Source organism: Felis catus, chromosome B2 (genome assembly GCF_018350175.1).
Source record: "Felis catus isolate Fca126 chromosome B2, F.catus_Fca126_mat1.0, whole genome shotgun sequence".
NCBI lineage: Eukaryota > Metazoa > Chordata > Mammalia > Carnivora > Felidae > Felis > Felis catus.
The window spans coordinates 139438272-139458054 of record NC_058372.1 but is presented as its reverse complement, the minus strand read 5'-3'; the positions used below and the strand labels follow the sequence as shown (position 1 = coordinate 139458054).

Here is a 19783-nt window from a genome sequence, read left to right as displayed (position 1 = left end):
GTAGCATGCTTAGGACAGGAATTCTCCTATTTAGATGTGAGGATAAATTCTCGGGAATCCACAAATTCTCCATGTAAATGTGTTTTCACTCCTTTTACTTTTGTTTGTGTTTTTATGTTGGTGTTAATCTTTTTTTAAAAAGTTCATGGAGCACATTCTAGATCATCGGAATATCCTCCTTGCAACTGCCATGCAATATACATATTCAAGATAGTATTAGTGCCAAGTAATTCAGCTTCATTTGTTTCCAAGCTAATGAAAACAGATACAAGTGGACTTTAATTTGTAACTTCCGCTTTCCTCCAAGAGAAAGGCAAGGCACGTGGGCAACAATTCTGAGCAAAGATTTGGTGGTAATGTAGATCCAGAAAACTGATGAGAAGAAAATCATTACATGGCACACCATAACCTTAGTAAGCTGAACTTTTAAGAGAACAAAATCTTGCCAGTCTGCATTAAGAGCAGTGATTTAACACCCTGATTTAACATCATTTGTACTGATGTTGTAGCTTTGCATATATTTATTGTAATTGTTTTAGTTAAATAACAATATGAAAACTGTAAACCTAAACTTATACTCAGATTCATATTCCATTTATTTAAATAGGGGCGCCTGGGTGGCTTAGTCGGTTAAGCATCTGACTTCAGCTCAGGTCATGATCTCACAGTCCGTGAGTTTGAGCCCCACGCTAGGCTCTACTGACAGCTTGGCTATGCTTCGATAGCCAAGAGCCTGCTTCGGATTCTGTGTCTCCCTCTCTCTCTGCCCCTCTTCAGCTCATGCTGTGTCTCTCTCTGTCTCAAAAGTAAATAAACATTAAAAAAATTTTTTTAAATAACATTATAAAATTAACATACATTAGTTAACTTAAAAATAATTTAATATTTGAGGGGTGTGGCCCATGAAATCAGAACTCAGAAAACACTCTAGTTAAATCTTCTTTCTACACTTTGCTGTGTGATCCTGGGTAAGTCAAATGACTCCTTAACAATAAAATAAGGATAATAATTTCATTCACATAGGAACACTCTGAGGAGTAAATGAAACAATTAATGTAACTGTGAACGAATGTCTTCCCAGGTACGGTATGTTGTGGAAAATAAAGACACTGAATCAAGAGTTTAGGCTTTCAAACTACATTTCTATGCTGCCTTGGGCAAACTGCCTTACCTCTTTGAGAGTCACCTCCCAATTTTCTAAAGCTAGAAGGTATGTCAGATTATCTCACAGTTCTTTTTAATATTGCTGTAACAGAAGGTAGTTGTTTGGGTTTTCTATTGAGATTTCAATGGAAATTCCATTCATTTGATTTCACTCATATCATCTCCCCAGTTATTTGGTTTTCCATTAGCTTGATTTTCAGCTTACTTCTCTGAAAACTTAAAAAAAAAGAAATGTTATGATTTACTGTGGTCAATGCAGCAGTTTGCAAAACCAGGGTCAGAAAAGCTAAATTCTCTGATCTAGCAGAGAGATTTCAGTCTTTCTTTGCTTTGTTGTTTTTTCTGTTATAATAGAAAGACAAAACTCAGATTTGAGTCTTTGTACTTACATGTAACCATTCAAGGCAAGTCAAATGATCTCTCTACCTTGACTACACTGCTTAAAAAGCAGGCTCTGGACACAGACTTGTGGATTCAAATCCTGATTCCACTACTTATTAGCTATGCAGCCTAGGAAAAAAAATTGCTGAACCTCTCTAAGCCTTTATCTTTTGTAACAATTAATGGGATAATAGTTGTAAAGCACCCAGCTGTGAAGCGTGGTATTTTTGGAAAACCTCAGGGAATGTTAGCTATTATTAGTATTGTCACGTTTATTTCCCTTCCTTTTCATCCTTACCTTTCCGGTTATGCAAGAGACTGCAAAACTTGGAGCATGGAGGGGCAATAAGAAAGCTCTGGGAAAGTAAACAAGGAGTGGCAACTGGTAGTCAATGCAAAGGCAGAGGACTGGAAAGAACCGCCACCATACTTGTCCAGAAACTTAGACTGGATCTGGGTTCCACAATTTTCTAGCTTTGTGAATATCAATTAATTCATACCACCTAAGTTTTTGTTTCCTCCTCTCTGACCTGAGACTAGTAATGTAAGACTGTTAGTGAAAGGCTCAAAAACCGATATTCAATATACATGACTTCCTAAACTCTCAACAAGGCGGCTTTTCTCCTTGACAGAATATGTTTAGAAGGGTCAGAAGAATTGGATTCTACTTCTAGCCTTCTCACTTTTTTACTGTGTTCAAAACCTTTAACCTTCTGGGTCGCCTTCATCTGCTACATCATTACAGTAGTAACGACCACCATGGATTGCGGGCTTACCATATGCCATGCATTGCACTATGTTCTGAATCTGCACACAGGGAGTCAACTTTCTCATTTAGTGCTTGCAATTTTAAGGCAGATACATCCATTTCACAGATGAAAAAACTAAGGCTGAGAGAAGTTAGAAACCTGCCATCCGGCACCTGCAGTGCTAAGGTTCTAAAATCACCCACCATGAAAGAGAATTGTTAGCCCCCAATAGCTTTGCCTCTAATCACTGGCTTTCCCACTATTACCCACAGAGGGGAAAGTAGGCACGTACACCCTCCAGAATCCACCACGGCGTGTGCGGGGCTCCACCCATCCTCATATCCGCGCCTGCGCTTTCCAGTCCAGGCCCCGCCTCGCCCCGCCTCCGCGGTCCGCTCTGGCCACCTCCCACCCGGGAGAGGCCCCGCCCGCCGAGGGAAAAGCAGCGCACACCCAGCCTGCACCGCGCTTAGCTAGACGCGGAGCTGGAGCTCTGGGTGCACCCGGATTTCCTGTCTGCCCTCTTCGCTTCCGGCGAGGCACATCCGACCAATGAGGTGGGCTGGGAGGCGGGCTCGGAGGCGGGCCTTAACGCTCCCAGACTCCCGCCACCTCCCTCTCCCCTCCCCGACGATTTAAGAATAGCGTGAAAACACTAGCCAAGTGGCTTGGGTGGTTTCGCGGGGCCTTATGGCTGCTTCTGGGACCCTGAGCACTTTCCGCCTTCCGCCGTTGCCCACGATTCGAGAAATCATTAAGTTGTTCAGGCTGCAAGCGGTGAAGCAGCTATCCCAGAATTTTCTCCTGGACTTGAGGCTGACAGGTGGCTGTCTTCTCAGTGCTCCGGCTGTCTTCCCCGCATCCCTGGGGACACGGGCCGGGGGTCTGCGCGCGGATCCTGCGGGGCGGGTATCTGGGGTCAGGCAGTGTGCAGCGGGCCTTAGGTCAGGTCCTTCTACCGCTAAAGAACCCCGGAGCCCCGCCCAGGAGACGCGTGGAATGCGTTGTTTGCTCGCGGAATGGCGTGTTCGGGGTTTTGCCGTGGGCCAGGGGAAGCAGGTGGTACAGACGCCGAGCAAACCCTGGGGGAGGCAGGGGTCGCGTATCGTGTTAGGCGGTTGTGGAAATGCGAGTCTTGCTGCATTAACACTAGGTTTGATTTTCATGCAGTCCGAAGTTAGAATTTCAATTAGTGCGGGGAGTTCTTCGAGAACACGTCGGAAAGTGGGTCGCTCATGGGATTACTTACTTAAACGCTTACTTGTTGAATGCAAAACCCGCGGGGCGCAAATATTCAGTAAAATACACGTCAAACAGACGACTTTGTGCTAGTGCTGGAGGTGCAGTTTGGGAGTGAACAAGGCAACGTCTTTCCGCAAGGGGCTTACGTTTTTTAGTAGGTTTACATTGTTCCCGTCCCTGATTTTTAAGTCGCTTTCTGTGAGGTAAAATTCACGTGCCATCGAATGAACTAGTTTGAAGTGCAGAGTCTGGTGACAAACGTATGCATGCGTTTAACCACCGCTCCTGTGTCTTAGTGATACTTCTAGAAGGTGAGGTTGCAAGACTAACCTGTCTTACAAATGTGTCCACTAATTCACTGTTGCAGTAGAGTATTTGAGATACTGATACTCCATTTGGCCCCCTTTAGGAGCTAAAAAGATCAAGGAATCATACCCAAGAAGTTCATTTTCAATGAAAGGAAGTGGAGTTTACAAAGCATAATAATGGGATGTGAAGTCTTTATTCTGCCAGTAGAAACTAAGCTTCAGGTTCTCCTATGTTAATTGGAGGAGGGCCCCTCCTTCCAGAGCGTTAAAGGGTTATCTGCTTCTAAAATTCTTTAGTCCTAGAAATGACCAGAGCCAGCATTGCCAGTTGTTAGTCACATATGATAGACATAAAGCACCATTCTCAAGGCTGAAAATAGAGATCTTTGTATGTATGTTTTTAAATGTTTGAGAGAGCATGAGCAGGGAAGAGGGAGAGAGAGAAGCCCAAGCAGGCTCCGTGCTCAGCCCTGAGCCAGACTCAGGGCTCCCCATCCCACGACTATGAGATCATGACCTGAGCCAAAATCAAGAGTACGAAACTTAACCAACCAAGCCACCCAGGTGCCCTGATCTTATATTTTTAATATATAAAAAAAAATTATTCGTTTATAGTATCTCATGTGAGGCTTTGTTCTCCCCGGGGATAAATTCTGGAATCTAGGTACTATTCCCTCTTCTCTGGGAACCAGAGTAAGAGATTAAAGTACCTGTCTGCGGTGGGAAGCTCTGGTGGGAGCGCATGCTTGGTGAACTGACAGTGCCTCTTTGATATTCATTTGTATTTGAATGTGCCTGAAAAGTTTGAGGGCAGAGCCCCTGACCTGCCTACCATCTTAGTTCTCCATTTAAAAAAAATGAGAATAGGGGCACCTGGGTGGCTCAGTCGGTTAAGCGTCCGACTTCAGCTCAGATCACTATCTCGCGGTCAGTGAATTCGAGCCGCACGTCGGGCTCTGGGCTGATGGCTTGGAGCCTGGAGCCTGCTTCCGATTCTGTGTCTCCCTCTCTCTCTGCCCCTCCTCCGTTCATGCTCTGTCTCTGTCTCAAAAATAAATAAAAAACATTAAAAAAATTTTAAAAAATGAGAATATTGAATTCATTACGCCTTTTCCTTCTGAAAGGGATAATAATCATCCCTGTACCCTCTGAAGGGCATTGGTCTGTAATGGAGGAAGGATTGCTTTAGAATTTACACCTGAGCTGGAGTCCCTTCTCTCCCATTTGCTTTCTAAATGACCTTGCCCAAATGAAACAAATGAAAAGTTAAATTGGGATAGTAGTTCTTAATGTGTTGGAAGGATTGTTGAGATGCGTAGGAGAAAGCTTGTAAACCACCTAAAACAAATGGTTGGGGACGTGTACTAATTCCCTCCCAGCCAGTCAGAAGGCAAACTATTTTTGGATGGTTGAAAGACTATTACTGCGTTTAAGCCTACAAAAATGGTACTGTACAATCCCAGTGAACACTGCAGAGAAGTGCTGGTGTGTTTTCAGTGGCTAAGTTCCCACTATCCCAGGAGCCCCAGTTACTTGAATTTTATTATCTCCGTCAGTAAGACCAGCCCATTGTATGTTATTCCAGAAGTGATGATGGATTGCCACAATCCTTTTCATGATTTCTTAATGTCTGCTTACTTAAAGAGGCTGATTAATTCAAAACATTAACTTTTCCATATCAATTTGCATATTTGCAAAGTTTAAAAAACTTCCAGGTATAAGTTTAGCTTTTTCCAGAAAAGTGACCAAGAATCTGTAAATTTCTGCTAATCCTATGATCTAGGAACTTGTTGCTGTGGCCATGTTGACCAGCTATATGTCTGTAGGTAAAAAGGAGACTGCCATTACTTTTTGCTTTTGAATTTATAACTGGGAGCAGTAGAAATTCTGAATGTGAAACTGGTCTTATTCAAATATTCAGTATCTGGCAAGTGTAGAGAGATGGTTTAGCTGGTCAGTTGTTAGGAATTGATTGGTTTGGCAGAGGAATGGATAGAAAATACAGTGTTAACTACATTTAAGTTAGGAAGTTTTGTCATAATCCCATTTTTCCTAAGGGACTGATACAATTCAGCTATAATGTGGTAGAATATTGAATGGCCACTACATGTTTATTGGTTTAGGCTAAGAGTTAAATAACTAGATAAATATGGTGTAAAGGATTAGTTAAGTCATGGTTGATAAGAATTTGTGGAGATTATTTTTTTTGTTAACTTCTATACATTGAAATTTGTCCAGATAATTAAAACTTTTTTTTTTCTCTCCTAGATAAAATTGTAAGGAAAGCTGGCGATCTGACAAATGCTTATGTTTATGAAGTGGGCCCTGGGCCAGGGGGAATCACAAGATCCATTCTCAATGCCAATGTTACTGAACTTCTGGTGGTTGAAAAGGATAGTCGATTTATTCCTGGATTACAGGTGAGAGACTTAAAATGCCTTTTCTAGGAGGTAAAAACCCAATTTAAATCTTCAGGCCATGATTCTTTAACCTCAGGATATCCAAAGATTGTGTAGGTTGCTCCTTAAACTGCAGATCCCCAGATCCTTTTCCAGAGATTCTGATTCTGTGGTCTGGAGAAGTCTAGGAATTGCATTTCTAACAAGCATCCCCACATGGTCTGTTGACCACTATTTGAATAAACCTGCTTTATGTATTAATGTTAACCTAGTTTTGTGTGATCTGTTTTTTTAATCTAATAGCCATGTATGTTCTGGCCCATTCCTTCAAAACTAAGGAAAATAATTAATGCCAATAATGACCCCGCTATTGGCATGACTTCTGAGAACTTCATTTAGATTCAGAAAATCCTTTCTGTAAGCAAAAGATGGAGAAAACCGAGGTTTCTTTTAAGAGAGACTAATTGTCAAGCTTAGGCATTTGTTAAGAATTTCTTAGGCGAAGAAGTGAAGTTGTACCACTGTACACGTAGATTTAAGATGAGGTTTGAATGAAATGAGACAATAAGTGCTGTTATATGAGAAATATTTGAAGGAGCTGGGCGTGTTTCCGAGGAGAGGATCTTTGAGGGAGGGGATTCAGAGCTGCCTGTGAAAGGTGGCAGTGAAGAAGATCGCTTATTTTGATTTCTAGAAAAAAACAATCCTACAAATAGGTAAGAATTGAGGGAGGCAGATGTGGATTTAAAATAAGATGGGACTTACATTTTTTTAAGTGGTAGCAAACAGTGGAACCCATTGTATCAGGGATATTGTAAAGGGAATTCTTCACAGGGGGCACTTAATGGCTTAAGGAACTTTGAGTCCTCTGTAATTCTAAAAGTTTAGAAGAGCCCTTAGCCTTTGGCTTAGATAAGCAGCAATTTATTGAGTGTAACCGAAAAATAAAGTTATCTGCGTTATTACTATCATACAAGAGACAAATTGGTTTACAATTGGTACGTCCTAATGCTTGTGTATGCAACAATTGAAAAACGTTTAATTTCTGCCAGAACAGTTTGAGGAAGTTTGTTTGAAAATCTAGGGCTTTGTGTGCATGTGATGGGTTTTGTTTTGTTTTTTTTAAAGGAGTTTTTATTTATCAGATTTTATTTGGCTACATCTAGTTTTTGCTTTAAACAGTTATATAAAATTTAGTTTTATCTAATTTTTACACTATTGACAGAATTGGTTTTAGATTTATAACTATTTTGGGATTGTCATATGGTGCATATTCCTTGACCAAATATGGAATTTAATACTGATTTTTTGCTTTGAATTACTTTCTTTCAAGAACTGTCTGCATCTCAATTAGAAGTGAAAGTGGGAATATTTTATTTTTAGTGAGATCATGAGATAATAAAAAGAAGCTGAAGCACACTATGTCATTCCCTTCAGGTTTTTTCTTTTTTCAAGTTTTATTTATTTATTTTGACAGAGAGAGAGAGAGAGAGAGAGAGAGAGAGAGCAAGCGAGCATGAGCAGGAGAGGGGCAGAGAGAAGGAGAGAATCCCAAGCAGGGTCCGCGCTGTCAGTGTGGAGCCTGACGTGGGGCTTGAGCTCACAAACTGAGCTCATGAACTGAGCTGAAATGAAGAGTCGGTAGCCACCCAGGCGCCCCTCAGATTTTTTCATCTAGCCCTTTCTGGACATAAGAATACTCTTCTGACTTTATTGCCCTTGAAGAGACTTCCTAACCCTCAGTCTTCCCATCTGTTATGTGCAATTCTTTCTCATAAGGCAAGGGGGTGAATCAAATTTCTGTTCATCCCCACCTTAATTTACATACTCTCCTCTCTGATCCCAACAAAAGATGTGTGAAGAGGGGCTGTTTAAAAGACAACTACACCCTTCTCTTTTCAAATGCCTGCCCCAGCCCCTGCACTCCTAACCCCTGCCTTGTTTTATTTATCTCGTTGGATTGATCATCATCGGATACGCTTTCTGTATGTTCTTATTTGTTGTCTACCCCCCCCCCCAATGTACATGTAAAGAGCATAGAGATTTTTCTGTGTTCCCTTCCGTGCTGTATCTCTACCACATGTAACAGTGCCTGGAGTATAGCAGGTGTTCAGTAATGTCTTAAATGGGAAAATAAAAGGTTGACTTTATGTGTCTATCTGATTAGCCAACTAAATGTGTCATTTTTAAAATTTTTTATTTATTTTGAGAGAGAGGGTGCGCATGCATGTGCCCATGAACGGGGGAGGGGCAGAGAGAATCTGAAGCAGGCGCTGCACTGTCCGCACAGAGCCGGACCCAGGGCTCATCTCACGACGGTGAGATCATTTAATCGCGAGAATGAATAATTGTGTGGCGTTGGTTATTTAAGAAGTTTTGTGACCTTTTTTTCTGAATACAAATATTTGTTTCAAGGTAAATTACTCTGCAAGAAATGTGTATTTGTCTTCTTACATGTTTCTGTAGCAGAAACAAAATTAATTCTTAGTGTCTTATATGCAGGAAAAGAATTTGCCTTAAAAAGAAATGTTGGGTACTAAAATATCACATAGATTTCTTTTTCCTGTAAAGAAGGTTTCAATATGTAAAACCACTTTCATTTAGAGGTACTAAATTAATCATGAGAATGAATAAAGGCAGAAGGTGTGATCTATTTAAAGGATTCCATTTTAGTGGTTTCTGAGCTAATAGAATTACTTTTTAAAGAAATTGTAATAATTTATAAAATGTCTTCCAGCTGAAAGTATGTCATTTGTGTCTTGATCCAATTCTTATAATATCATCTTAGGATCTTATAAGGCATCTTATATCTCACTATATAAGGCATCTTATATCTTAATATATGAGGCATCTTAGGATCTTACTAAATACAGTAGTATGTTACTAACACAGTACTAACATACAGGTTTCACCGTCAGCATGTTGTAAGGTAAAAAACATGTCTGATATGTGGAAGTACTATAATATAGCTTTGTGTTTAAAGAACACAGACTGCAGCATCAGATTGTGTGGGTTTGACTTCAGGCTCTACCATTTACTGGGTGTGTGACTTTGGGCAGGTAACTATGTCTCAAGACCTCAGTTTGCTTGTAGGATAGTAATGAGGATTAAATGAATGCCTCATACTTAGTTAACCATGCAATGTATTTTTCGATATAAGTAATCAAATTATTATCCCTGTGCCTTGGGCATTTCTATTAATTAAAGATTGATCATGAGACTGCTAATCTGGAAAGAGGTAAAGGAGAAAGGTTATTCCTTTGGATCACTGGAAAGTAAATCCCTAGTGCTGTGGGAATGTTGGAGCTTTGTCCCACCTCCTTGAACCAGCATTGGACATTCAGGGTTTCTTTCTCTTAATATTGTAGCATTCTCTTGTGATTGTGCATTTGGGGGGGGGGGAAGGTGAGGTCTTTATTATTTTTTAGTTATTTATTGTTACATTTCTGTGGCTGAGCCAATTGCCTCTGCTTTGGAGGGGAGTGAGATTTTTTTAATACCTCAAAGAACTTGAAATCTTCCCCCATTTCTGAATTGGAGATAATGTCACAAATAACATGTTCTCCTTGAAGTAAATAATCTGGGTTCTTCATTTTTTGTTTTAAGGATTTTGTATAGTAATAACAATATGGAGGGTTTACTGCACTAAATACTTTGTTTTACAGCTTTATTGAGTTATTAATGTTCAGTAAACTGCACATGTTGTTAAAAGTGTACAGATTACTGGGGCGCCTGGGTGGCGCAGTCGGTTAAGCGTCCGACTTCAGCCAGGTCACGATCTCGCGGTCCGTGGGTTCGAGCCCCTCATCGGGCTCTGGGCTGATGGCTCAGAGCCTGGAGCCTGCTTCCGATTCTGTGTCTCCCTCTCTCTCTGCCCCTTCCCCGTTCGTGCTCTGTCTCTCTCTGTCTCAAAAATAAATAAACGTTAAAAAAATTAAAAAAAAAAGTGTACAGATTACTGAGTTTTGACAAATACATAATCTCATGAAACCATTACCACAATCAAGAAAATGAACACTCATCACCTTCAAGATTCCTCATTTTCCTTTATAATCCAGCCCTCCCTCTTCCCTTTCCCTGTTTTAGGGCAACCACTGATCTGCTTTGTCAATATAGGGAATTTCCATTTTTCAGAATGTTATATAAATGAAATCATACAGTATGTGTGTTTTTTTTTTTTTTGTCTGATGTCTTTTACTGAGCATGAGTATTTTGAGATTAATCCATGTTGCAGTATTTATCAATAGTTTAATTTTTTTTTTATTGCTGACTAGTTAGTACTCCACTGTATGGATATACCAAATTTGTAAATCCATTCACCAGTTGGTGGACTTGGAGTTGTTTTTATTTTTTGGCAATTACATATAAAGCAATCATCAGCATTCACATGCAAGTCTTTGTGTGAGTACATACTTTGATTTCTCTTGACTAAAGAGCTAGAGGTGGGATGTCTGAGCCTTATGGCAGGTGTATGTTAAACTTCTTGTGAAACTACCAAACTGTTTTTACAAAGTGGCTGTACCATTTATCATTCCCACCAGCTGTGCGTGAGAGTTCCCGTGGCTTCACATGCTCCTCACACTTGGTGTGGTCAGTCTTTTTAATTGTAACCATCGAAGCGAGTGTATAACCGTATCTTACAGTGTCTTAACGTAGCTTTTATTTGCATTTTCCTAATCAATAATTTTGGGCATATTTTCGTGTGTTTGTTTGCCATCTGTATATCTTTTTGGGGAATCGTGCAAATATTTTGAGCATTTTTGTTTTGTCTTCATATTATTGCATTGTAAGAGGTCTTTATATAGTTTAGATACAAGTTCTTTGTCAGCTCCGTGTTTTGTAATGCTTTCTCCTCAGCTGTGACTTACCTTTTCATTTTCTTAGACATTTAACAGTGTCTTTCAAAGAGTAAAATTTAGTTTTAATAAAGTAAAGTTTATCAGTTGTTTTTCCTTTTGAATTTGATGCTTTTTGCATCTTATGTTAAACATAATGGCCAAAACAAGAACTAAGAATTTCCATGTTTTCTTTTAGATGTTTTAAAGTTTTAGATTTTTCATGTAGGCTTATGATACATTTTGGGTTACCTTTTGTATGTAGTGTGAGGTGGGAGTAGAAGTTCATTTTTTTGCATCGTTTGTTGAAAATTGTATCTTTTTCTTACTGAATTGGCTTGTTAATATTGTCGAAACTCAGCTGGTCTTATGTACACTGGTCTGTTCCTGGACTTCCAGCTCTTTTCTATTGTTCTAGATCTCTCTTTTCATTGATACCAACCTGTATTGATTACTGTAGTTCTATCGTAAGACTCGAGAGCAGGTAATTTGAGTCTTCCAACCTTGCCTTTTCCAAAACTTTTCTTGCTATTCTACGTTCTTTGCATTTCCATATAGTTTTAACATTAAATCATCAATTTCCTCTTTTTTTGTTGTTTTTTTTTGTTGTTGTTTTTTTGTTTTTGTTTTTTTTTTGTTTTTGTTTTAAGCCTGATTAAAACTCTAGATCACTTTTAGGAGAACTGGCATCTTAATGATCTAGGCTCCTAATCTTTAAAGATGGTATATTTTCCCATTTATTTAGATTTTCTTTAATTTCTGTCAGCAGTGTTTTACAGTTCTACGTATTCAAGTCTTACACATCTTTTGTCAAATTTATCCCTAACTATGTCCTGTTTTTTGATGCTATTATACTTGGTATTGGTTTTTAATTTCAATTTCCATTTGTTTGTTGCTACTATGTAGAAATATCATTTGTTTTGGGAGTGGACTTTGTATCCTCCAGCCTTGCTGTGCTCACTTATTAGTGGCTATCTTGTAGATTTCTTAGGATTTTCTGCATGTATTATCATTTCACCTAAATAAAAACCATTTTACCTCCTCCACTTCAGTCTGTTTGCTTCTGTTTCTTTTTGTCTTGGCTAGAATCTCCAGTACAGTTAAACATCCTTGCCCATTCCTGATCTGAGGGAAAGCATTCAGACTTCCACCAGCAAGTATGATGTCAGTTGTGGGGTTTTCCTAGATCTCCTTTTTCAGCCTGAGGAAGGTCCTTTCTGTTCTAGCTACCTGAGAGGTTGTGGTGTTTGTTTGTTTTTTTAATATATATATTTTTTAAATAATGTATTGGCAAAAATACTTTTTCTGAGTTTATTGAGATAATCATATGGCTTTTTTTGTTTTTTGTTTGTTAATATATATGTGAATTATATTGATCCTTTTTTTTTTTTTTCTAATGGTAAGCCAACCATCCATTGAATCTGTGGTGATAAAGTCTCTCTCATTCCGGATATTGGTATTTTGTCTCCCTACATATTGGTCAACTTTATTGATCTTCTGAAAAAACAACAACAACAAAAAAGCTTTTGATACTGATTTTTCTGTCTTGTGTTCTGTTTTCTATTTCACTGATTTCTGCTCTGAAATCTTTATGTTCTTCCTTCTGTTTCCTTGAGGTTTAATTTGTTCTTTCTATATTTTTTTAAGGTGGAAGCTGAGGTTTTCTCTTTGAAGCCTTTCTTATTTTCTTATAGATGTTAAGTGCTATAATTTTCCTCTCAATACAACCTGAGTAGAATCCTACAAATTTTGAGGTGTTGTGTTTTCATTTTCATTTGTTCAAAATACTGATTTACTTAAAAAAAATTTTTTAGAGATTTTATACCTAAAGAAAGATTTCTAAAAGAAGTTGAGAATTTCCAGATAAACCTTCAATTCCAGTTTCCCTTTTCATTTCTTAATTTGACTTCTTAGAGTATTTAGAAGTGTATCATTTAGCTTGTTTTTCAGACCTCTTTCTGTTACTGATTTTTAACTTAATTCCATTGTGATAAGAAAACTTACTTTGCATGACTTAAAATCATTTTAAATTAATTTATACTTGTTTAATGGTGTAACACATGATATATCTTGGTAAATGTTCCTTATGCAGAATATGCCTTCTGCTGTAAAGGATATACATTCTTCTATTGGATGCTATGGAAATTTCAGTAAGGTCAAGTTGGAGTTATTCAAGCCTTTTGTATTCTTAGCGATTTCCTACTTGTTCTGTTGTTAAGAGAGGGGTATTGAAATCTCTGAAGTGCAGATTTGTTGGTCTGTCCTTGCCATTCTCTCAGTTTTGCTCTCATCTATTTTGAAACACTGTTATTAGGTGCATAAACACTTAGGATTGTTAGGTCTTCATGACAAATTGGCTCCTTTATCATTATGAAATGATCATCATGATCCTTGGTGATATTCTTTCCTCTAAAATCTACTTTGATAATAACATAACCATGCCAGCTTTCTTTTGATTAATGTCAGTTTCATCCTTTCCTGTATGTCTTCATATTTAAAGTCGATTTCTTATTGACAGCATATAATTGGGTCTTGCTTTTTTTCTCACCAATCTGACCACATCTGTTTGTGTACTAGTTTTCTGTTGTTGCTGTAACAAATTCCCACACACACAACAGCTTAAAATGACACACACTTATTCTGTTACAGTTCTGGGGATAAGAAGTCTGAAACGAAGGTCAGTAGGGCCGTGTTCCTTTTCTGGAGGCTTCAGGGAAGAATTGTTTTTTTGCCTTTTCCAGCTTCTGGAGGCCACCTGCATTCATTAGCTCATGGACCTCTCACTTCCACATCTATCATTGACTTTGATCCTTCTGACTCACTCTTTTAAAGGCTTTTGTGATTGATTGTTTTGGGTCCACCCAGATGATCTAGGATAATATCCCCATTCTGAGATCTGTAATCACATCTGCAAAGTCCTTTTACCATATAAAGTAACATAGTCACAGGGATTAGGATGTGGGCATTTTGTGGGGCCAGTATTGGGCCTACTGCAATTTTTATCTATAACTCTTTGTTTTGTTATTTTTAGTAGTTTATTGAAGGTATATAGTATACATCTTTAACATATCCCAGTTCACCTTCAAGTAATTAAATACCACTTCATGTGTAGCATACAAATCTTAGAATAATGTGTTTCTCCCTGTCAGGCCTTTGTACTGTTGGTGTCCTGTGTTTTGCTTCTCCATGCTGTAAACGTCACAGTACAATGTTATTTTTATTCTAACATTCAATGCTATATTAAAGAGGTTTCAATACAGTAGACTTCTGTACAATGTGGGGGTTAGGGGCACTGACCTCTGCACAGTTGAAAATCCACGTATTACTTTGTACTCTCCAGAAATTTAACTAAAACCTACTATTAACCAGAAGCCTTACCAATAACATAAACGATCACTTAACACATTCTTTGTATGTTACCTGTGTTATGTTCTGTTTATTACAGTAAAATAATCTAGAGAGAAGAAAATCATATCGTATTCCTATTATCCTAATCATATTAAGAAAATCATAAGAGAAAATACATTTATAGTACTGTAAGAAACCCGCATATACATGGACCAGTGCAGTTCAGACCCTGTTGTTAAAGGGTCAACTATAATAAGAAGAATTGTTACATATTTACCCATATGGTTACTGTTCTGAGTGCTCCTCATCCGTATGTCCACTTAGTATTATTATCTGTCTACCTGAAAGACTTTCTTCAGCATTTTTTGTAAGTTTTGCGGAACTTTCAGTGTTTGTATGTCTGAAGAAGTATTTTATTTTGCCTTTGTTGTTGAAAAACATACTGGCAATTGTTTTCTTTTAGTACTCTAAAAACGTGGCTCCACAGTCTTCTCACTTGCATTGTTTCTGACCAGAAATCTGTTGTCATTCTTATCTTTGCTCCTCTGCCTTTTTTCCCTGGTTGCTTTTAAGATTTCTCACTGGTTTTGAACAGTTTCATCACGGTGCACCTTAGTGTCCTTTTCTTCGTGTTTCTTTTGTGTGAGAGTCCTTGAGATTCTTGAATCTGCAGGGTTTCCTGCTTTCCTGCTGTCCAGTGTCTCAAAACTGTAGTTTCGTCTATTTTTTATCTGTTTAAGCCAGAAGAGACTATCTGGTCTTCTGTTCTCCATCTTAGCCAGAGTAAGAAGCTCTAGGATTCTTCTTAATCATTGTGTGTTTATTTTGTGGAACTTTGGAGATAGGAAGTCATGATTATTGTTAGTATTGCCTCTGGGTTTTATAATAGGTAAACAGTGATTGTTTCTACCTGATAGGTAGGATGGAAAGTTCACCGAATTGAGAAACAAATTGGCTGATGTCAGATCTCAGATAAGGCACTTAGTAGCTTTCGATCTTGAGCTTGCTGTTGTGAACCTGTTTTAGCTTCAGCTTTCTCATCTGCAGCATGAGGATAATAGTTATTGTTTGTGATCATTACAAGGATGGTAAGAAATTTATGTAAAGAGACGGGCATATAGAGCCTAGCATATTGCCAGTAGCCAGTAAGTGGTTGCTATTATAATTATTCCCCTTCTCTGCCATCTTATAAAGGGATCTGTAGTTCAGTCATCCTGGCAAAAAGAGCTGTTTTTCATCAGAGACCGTAAAATTTTAAATTCTTTCATCTCTAGCAAATTTTACAAAAGGGAAGATGGCCTGACCTTCTGTCGTGGCATGATTACATACTTCACACATGTAATTTATCTTTAAGATATGGCTACAGCCATAGTTAATCAAAACTCAACAAATAAGTAAAAGGTGGCTTACAACCAAAGTGACTTCCTAGTCCGCTACACACTAGAAGTAGATCGATGCTAGAAGCAGACCCACTGACAATAGCAGGAAGTGACAGTTATTACTGTGGCAGAAAAGCTATAAAAAGCAAACATAAAACTGAAAAAAAGCGCAGTAGTAAGGGATCATAACCACTGACGCCATTACTCTACAGGCAACAGTGACCCCTAGTCAAGAAAAGGGTGAAATTGGGTTCATTGTTCTTGGCTTAAGGAAGAGAATTTTGTGATATTGTATAGCAAGAGTTCCCTCTGTAACTTTTTCTGTTTATTTTTCACAAATTTTTCTTATTGAGGTATAATTAACACAGTGTTGTGCTAGTTTCAAGTGTACAGTATAATGATCAACAGTTCGTTATGTTTCTCCACGCTCCTCAAGATAAGTTTACTCTTAATCCTCCTTGTCTGTTTCACCCATTCCCCCACCCAACTCCCCTCTGGCAACCGCTAGTTATTTCTCTGTATTCAAGAATTTTTCTATTTGCCTCTTTTCTATTTGTTTTGTTTCTTAAATTCCAGAAATGAGGGAAATCATACAGTATTTGTTTTTCTTTGACTTATTTTACTTAACATTCTATCGTCTGGGTCCATCTGTGTTGCTGTGGATGGCAAGATTTCATTCTTTTTGATGCCTCAATAATACTCAGTCGTATATATACACACCACATCTTCTTTATCCATTCATCTGTCCATGGACACGGGTTGCTTTCATATCTTGGCTATCGTAAATAATGCTGCAGAAAACATAGGGGCGCATATGTCTTTTCAAAATACCGTTTTAGTTTTTGGGGGGTGAATACCCAGTAGTGGAATTACTGGGTCATATAGAAATTGTATTTTTAAGTTTTTGAGAAACCTCCATACTGTTTTCCACAGTGGCCGTGCCAATTTGCATTCCCACCAACAGTGCACAAGGGTTCCCTTTTTCTCCACCATGCCATCATTTGTTATTTCTTGTGGTTTTTATTTTAGCCATTCTGATGGGTGTAAAGTGATATCTCATTGTGGTTTTGATTTGCATTTCTCTGATTAGTGATGTTGAGCATCTTTTTATGTGTCTGTTGGCCATCTGTATCTTGTCTTTGGAAAAAGACATTTTTCCATTTTTCAATAGAATTGTTTTTTGTGTGTTGAGTTGTAGAAGTTCTTTATATATTTTGGATATTAACCCCATATCAGATCTGTCATTTGCAAATGTCTTCTCCCATTCAGTAGGTTGCCTTTGTGTTTTGTTGATGGTTTCTTTCACTGTGAGAAAACTTTTTATTTTGGTTAGTCCCAGTAGTTTAATTTTGCTTTGGCTTCCCTTGCCTGAGGAGATGTATCTGGAAATTTTTTTTTTTTTTTAAATGGCCAATGTCAAAAGAATTACTGCCTGTGTTTTCTTCTAGTAGTTTTGTGATTTCAGGTCTCACATTTAGGTCTTTAATCCATTTTATTTTTGTGTATGGTGTAAGAAAGTGGTCAAGTTTTATTCTTTTGCATGTAGCTGTCCAGTTTTCCCAGCACATTTGTTGAGGAGACCATGTTTTTTTCCCACTGTATCCCTGCCCCTTTGTCAAAGGTTAATTGACCTTTCAAACTTGGTTTCATTTCTGGGCTCTCAGTTCTGTCCATTGATCCATGTGTCTTTTTTTTTTTTTTTTTTTTTTTTTGCCAGTACTGTACTGTTTTGGTTACTGTAGGTTTTCAGTATATCTTGATATCTGTGGTTGTGATACCTCTAGGTTTGTTCTTTTTCAAGATTGCTTTGGCTATTTGGGGTCTTTTTGGTTCCATACAAATTTTAGGGTAATATGTACTAGTTCTGTGAAAATGTTCATATTTTGATAGGGGCGCATTGAATCTGTAGGTTGCTTTAAGTAGTGTGAACATTTTAACCATGTTGTCTCTTCCAATGCAGGAGTATGGAGTATCTTTCCATTTGTGTCATCTTTAATGTTTTTCATCGGGGTTTCATAGTTTTTGGAGTATGGGTCTTTTGTTTCTTTGGTTAAGTTTATTCCTAGGAATTTTGTTATTTTTGGTACAGTTGTAAATGGGATTGTTTCCTTAACTTTTCTTTCTGCTACTTCATTATTATTCATCAGAAAATCATTCACCATGATCAAGTGGGATTTATTCTAGGAATGCAAGAGTAGTCCAATATTTATAATCAATCAATGTGATACATCACATTAATAGAAAGAATAAAAACCATATGATCATTTCAATAGATGCAGAAAAAGCATTTGACAAAGTACAACGTCCATTCATGATAAAAACTCAACACAGTAGATTTAGAGGGAACATATCTCAACATCATAAAGGCCATATTATGAAAAATCCATAGCCAATGCTGTACTAAATTGTGAAAAACTGACAGCTTTTCCTCTGAGATCTGGAACAAGACAAGGATGTCCATTGTCCCCATTTTTATTCAACATAATGCTGGAAATCTTAGCCATAGCAATCAGACAAGAAAAAGATAGGCTACTGTAGAAGTTTCTCTTTAAGAAATGTTAATGCTGAAAGGAGTAAGCACTGTTTGAATATAAAGTTTATTAAATCTCTAAATCCTTGATGAGGCTGAGTGCATGAGTTTCTGCCATGCATGTTTTGGTCCTGTTTAAAAGTAAAACGAGGAGACTTTTTGAAGTCATGCTGTCATCTTTTTCCTTAAAAAAAAATATCTATTGTAACATTATCTTAAATTCCTTTTGAATAATAGCATTAGTCTTTTCTGTGTGTTCTACAGAAGAATAAAAATTGTTTTTCACCTATCATTCTGTATTATAGATTCCTTCATTCTCATATAGTTTTCCTAACAGTTTGCCTAGCACTTATTTCAACAGTGTTTGGGTTCCTACTATGTAACAGGTCAGGAAGAAGGTAATATCACCAGGCTGTGTAATTAATGCTTTAGCTCACTCTACAATGCTGGCTGCCAGGAGTCCCTCACCCACCATGAGAGGTGGCATAAAACATACCAAATGGCCATTCAATATAGTTCTTTGTTCTCAAGGAATCTCTAGTTGTGCATAAGTTCCAAAAGTCACATAAATTATTTCCTCATCAGGGGCACCTAGGTGGCTCAGTCGGTTAAGCATCCGACTTCAGCTCAGGCCATAATCTTCTGGTTCTTGAGTTCGAGCCCCGCATCGGTGTCTCTTCTGTCGGGACCGAGCCCACTTTGGATCCTCTGTCCCACTCTCTCTGCCCCTCCCCTGAATGTGTGCTCTCTCTCTCTCTCTGTCTCTCTCAAAGTAAATATAAATAAACTTAAAAAAAAATTTCCTCATCAAATAAGATCACCAACAAATTACCTAGGTGGACCTTAGGTGCTTGCCCCCTGCAGAAAAGCTATCTCTAAAACCTTGACTTCGAGAGATTTTTTTAAGTGACCATATGACGAATACTCCTGCATTTGTTTTCTCATTTTTGTTAAAGGCATTCTCTATTATTTTGTTCCATATACCCCTCACAAAACTTAATGCTAGGAAGAAAAAAAACAAACATTTTCTCTCCTGGAGACTTAGTATAATTATTTCCAGTAGAGAGTAAAAATTCTATAATTCAGTGTATAAATTGTCAGAGCTAACACCTGTAGGATTTACATACCTGCTTCTTTCATTGTTTGGTTTTCTGTTTCTTCTTTTACAGCCTTATCTAATGAATGCCTTTTACTCTAAACTGACTTAAATCTCATTTTGGAAGGATATGGCATTAAAAACTAAAAAATGATGGAACAACTTACGAGTGTCTGTAAAAATACTCATTTGACTATAATCGGGTGCCTGCATTTGTAGTCAGCTGTGCTTTGAGCACATTACGAGCTAACACCGTCAGGGTTTTAAAGTGTAAAACAGGGGTGCTCTTCTGGCTGTACTGGTGATCTTTCCCACCTCTCCGCCATCCCCCAAATACTGTCATGGTCATGAA

The 19783-nt window shown here is 38.1% G+C and overlaps 1 protein-coding gene across 2 annotated transcripts in view; it reads left to right on the top strand.

Moving 5' to 3' along the window:
• The first annotated feature begins 2874 nt into the window (after window positions 1-2874).
• The window catches only part of TFB1M (transcription factor B1, mitochondrial), a 65877-nt gene continuing 48968 nt past the window's right edge, over window positions 2875-19783 (top strand). The window contains exons 1-2 of one of the 2 annotated variants that reach the window (XM_045058273.1): window positions 2875-3117; window positions 6113-6264. In XM_045058273.1, coding sequence (XP_044914208.1) covers window positions 2985-3117; window positions 6113-6264 — 285 coding nt within the window. In that variant the 5' untranslated portion in view covers window positions 2875-2984. The remainder of the gene's footprint in view (window positions 3118-6112; window positions 6265-19783) is intronic. The other variant, XM_003986680.5, reaches the window with a different exon arrangement.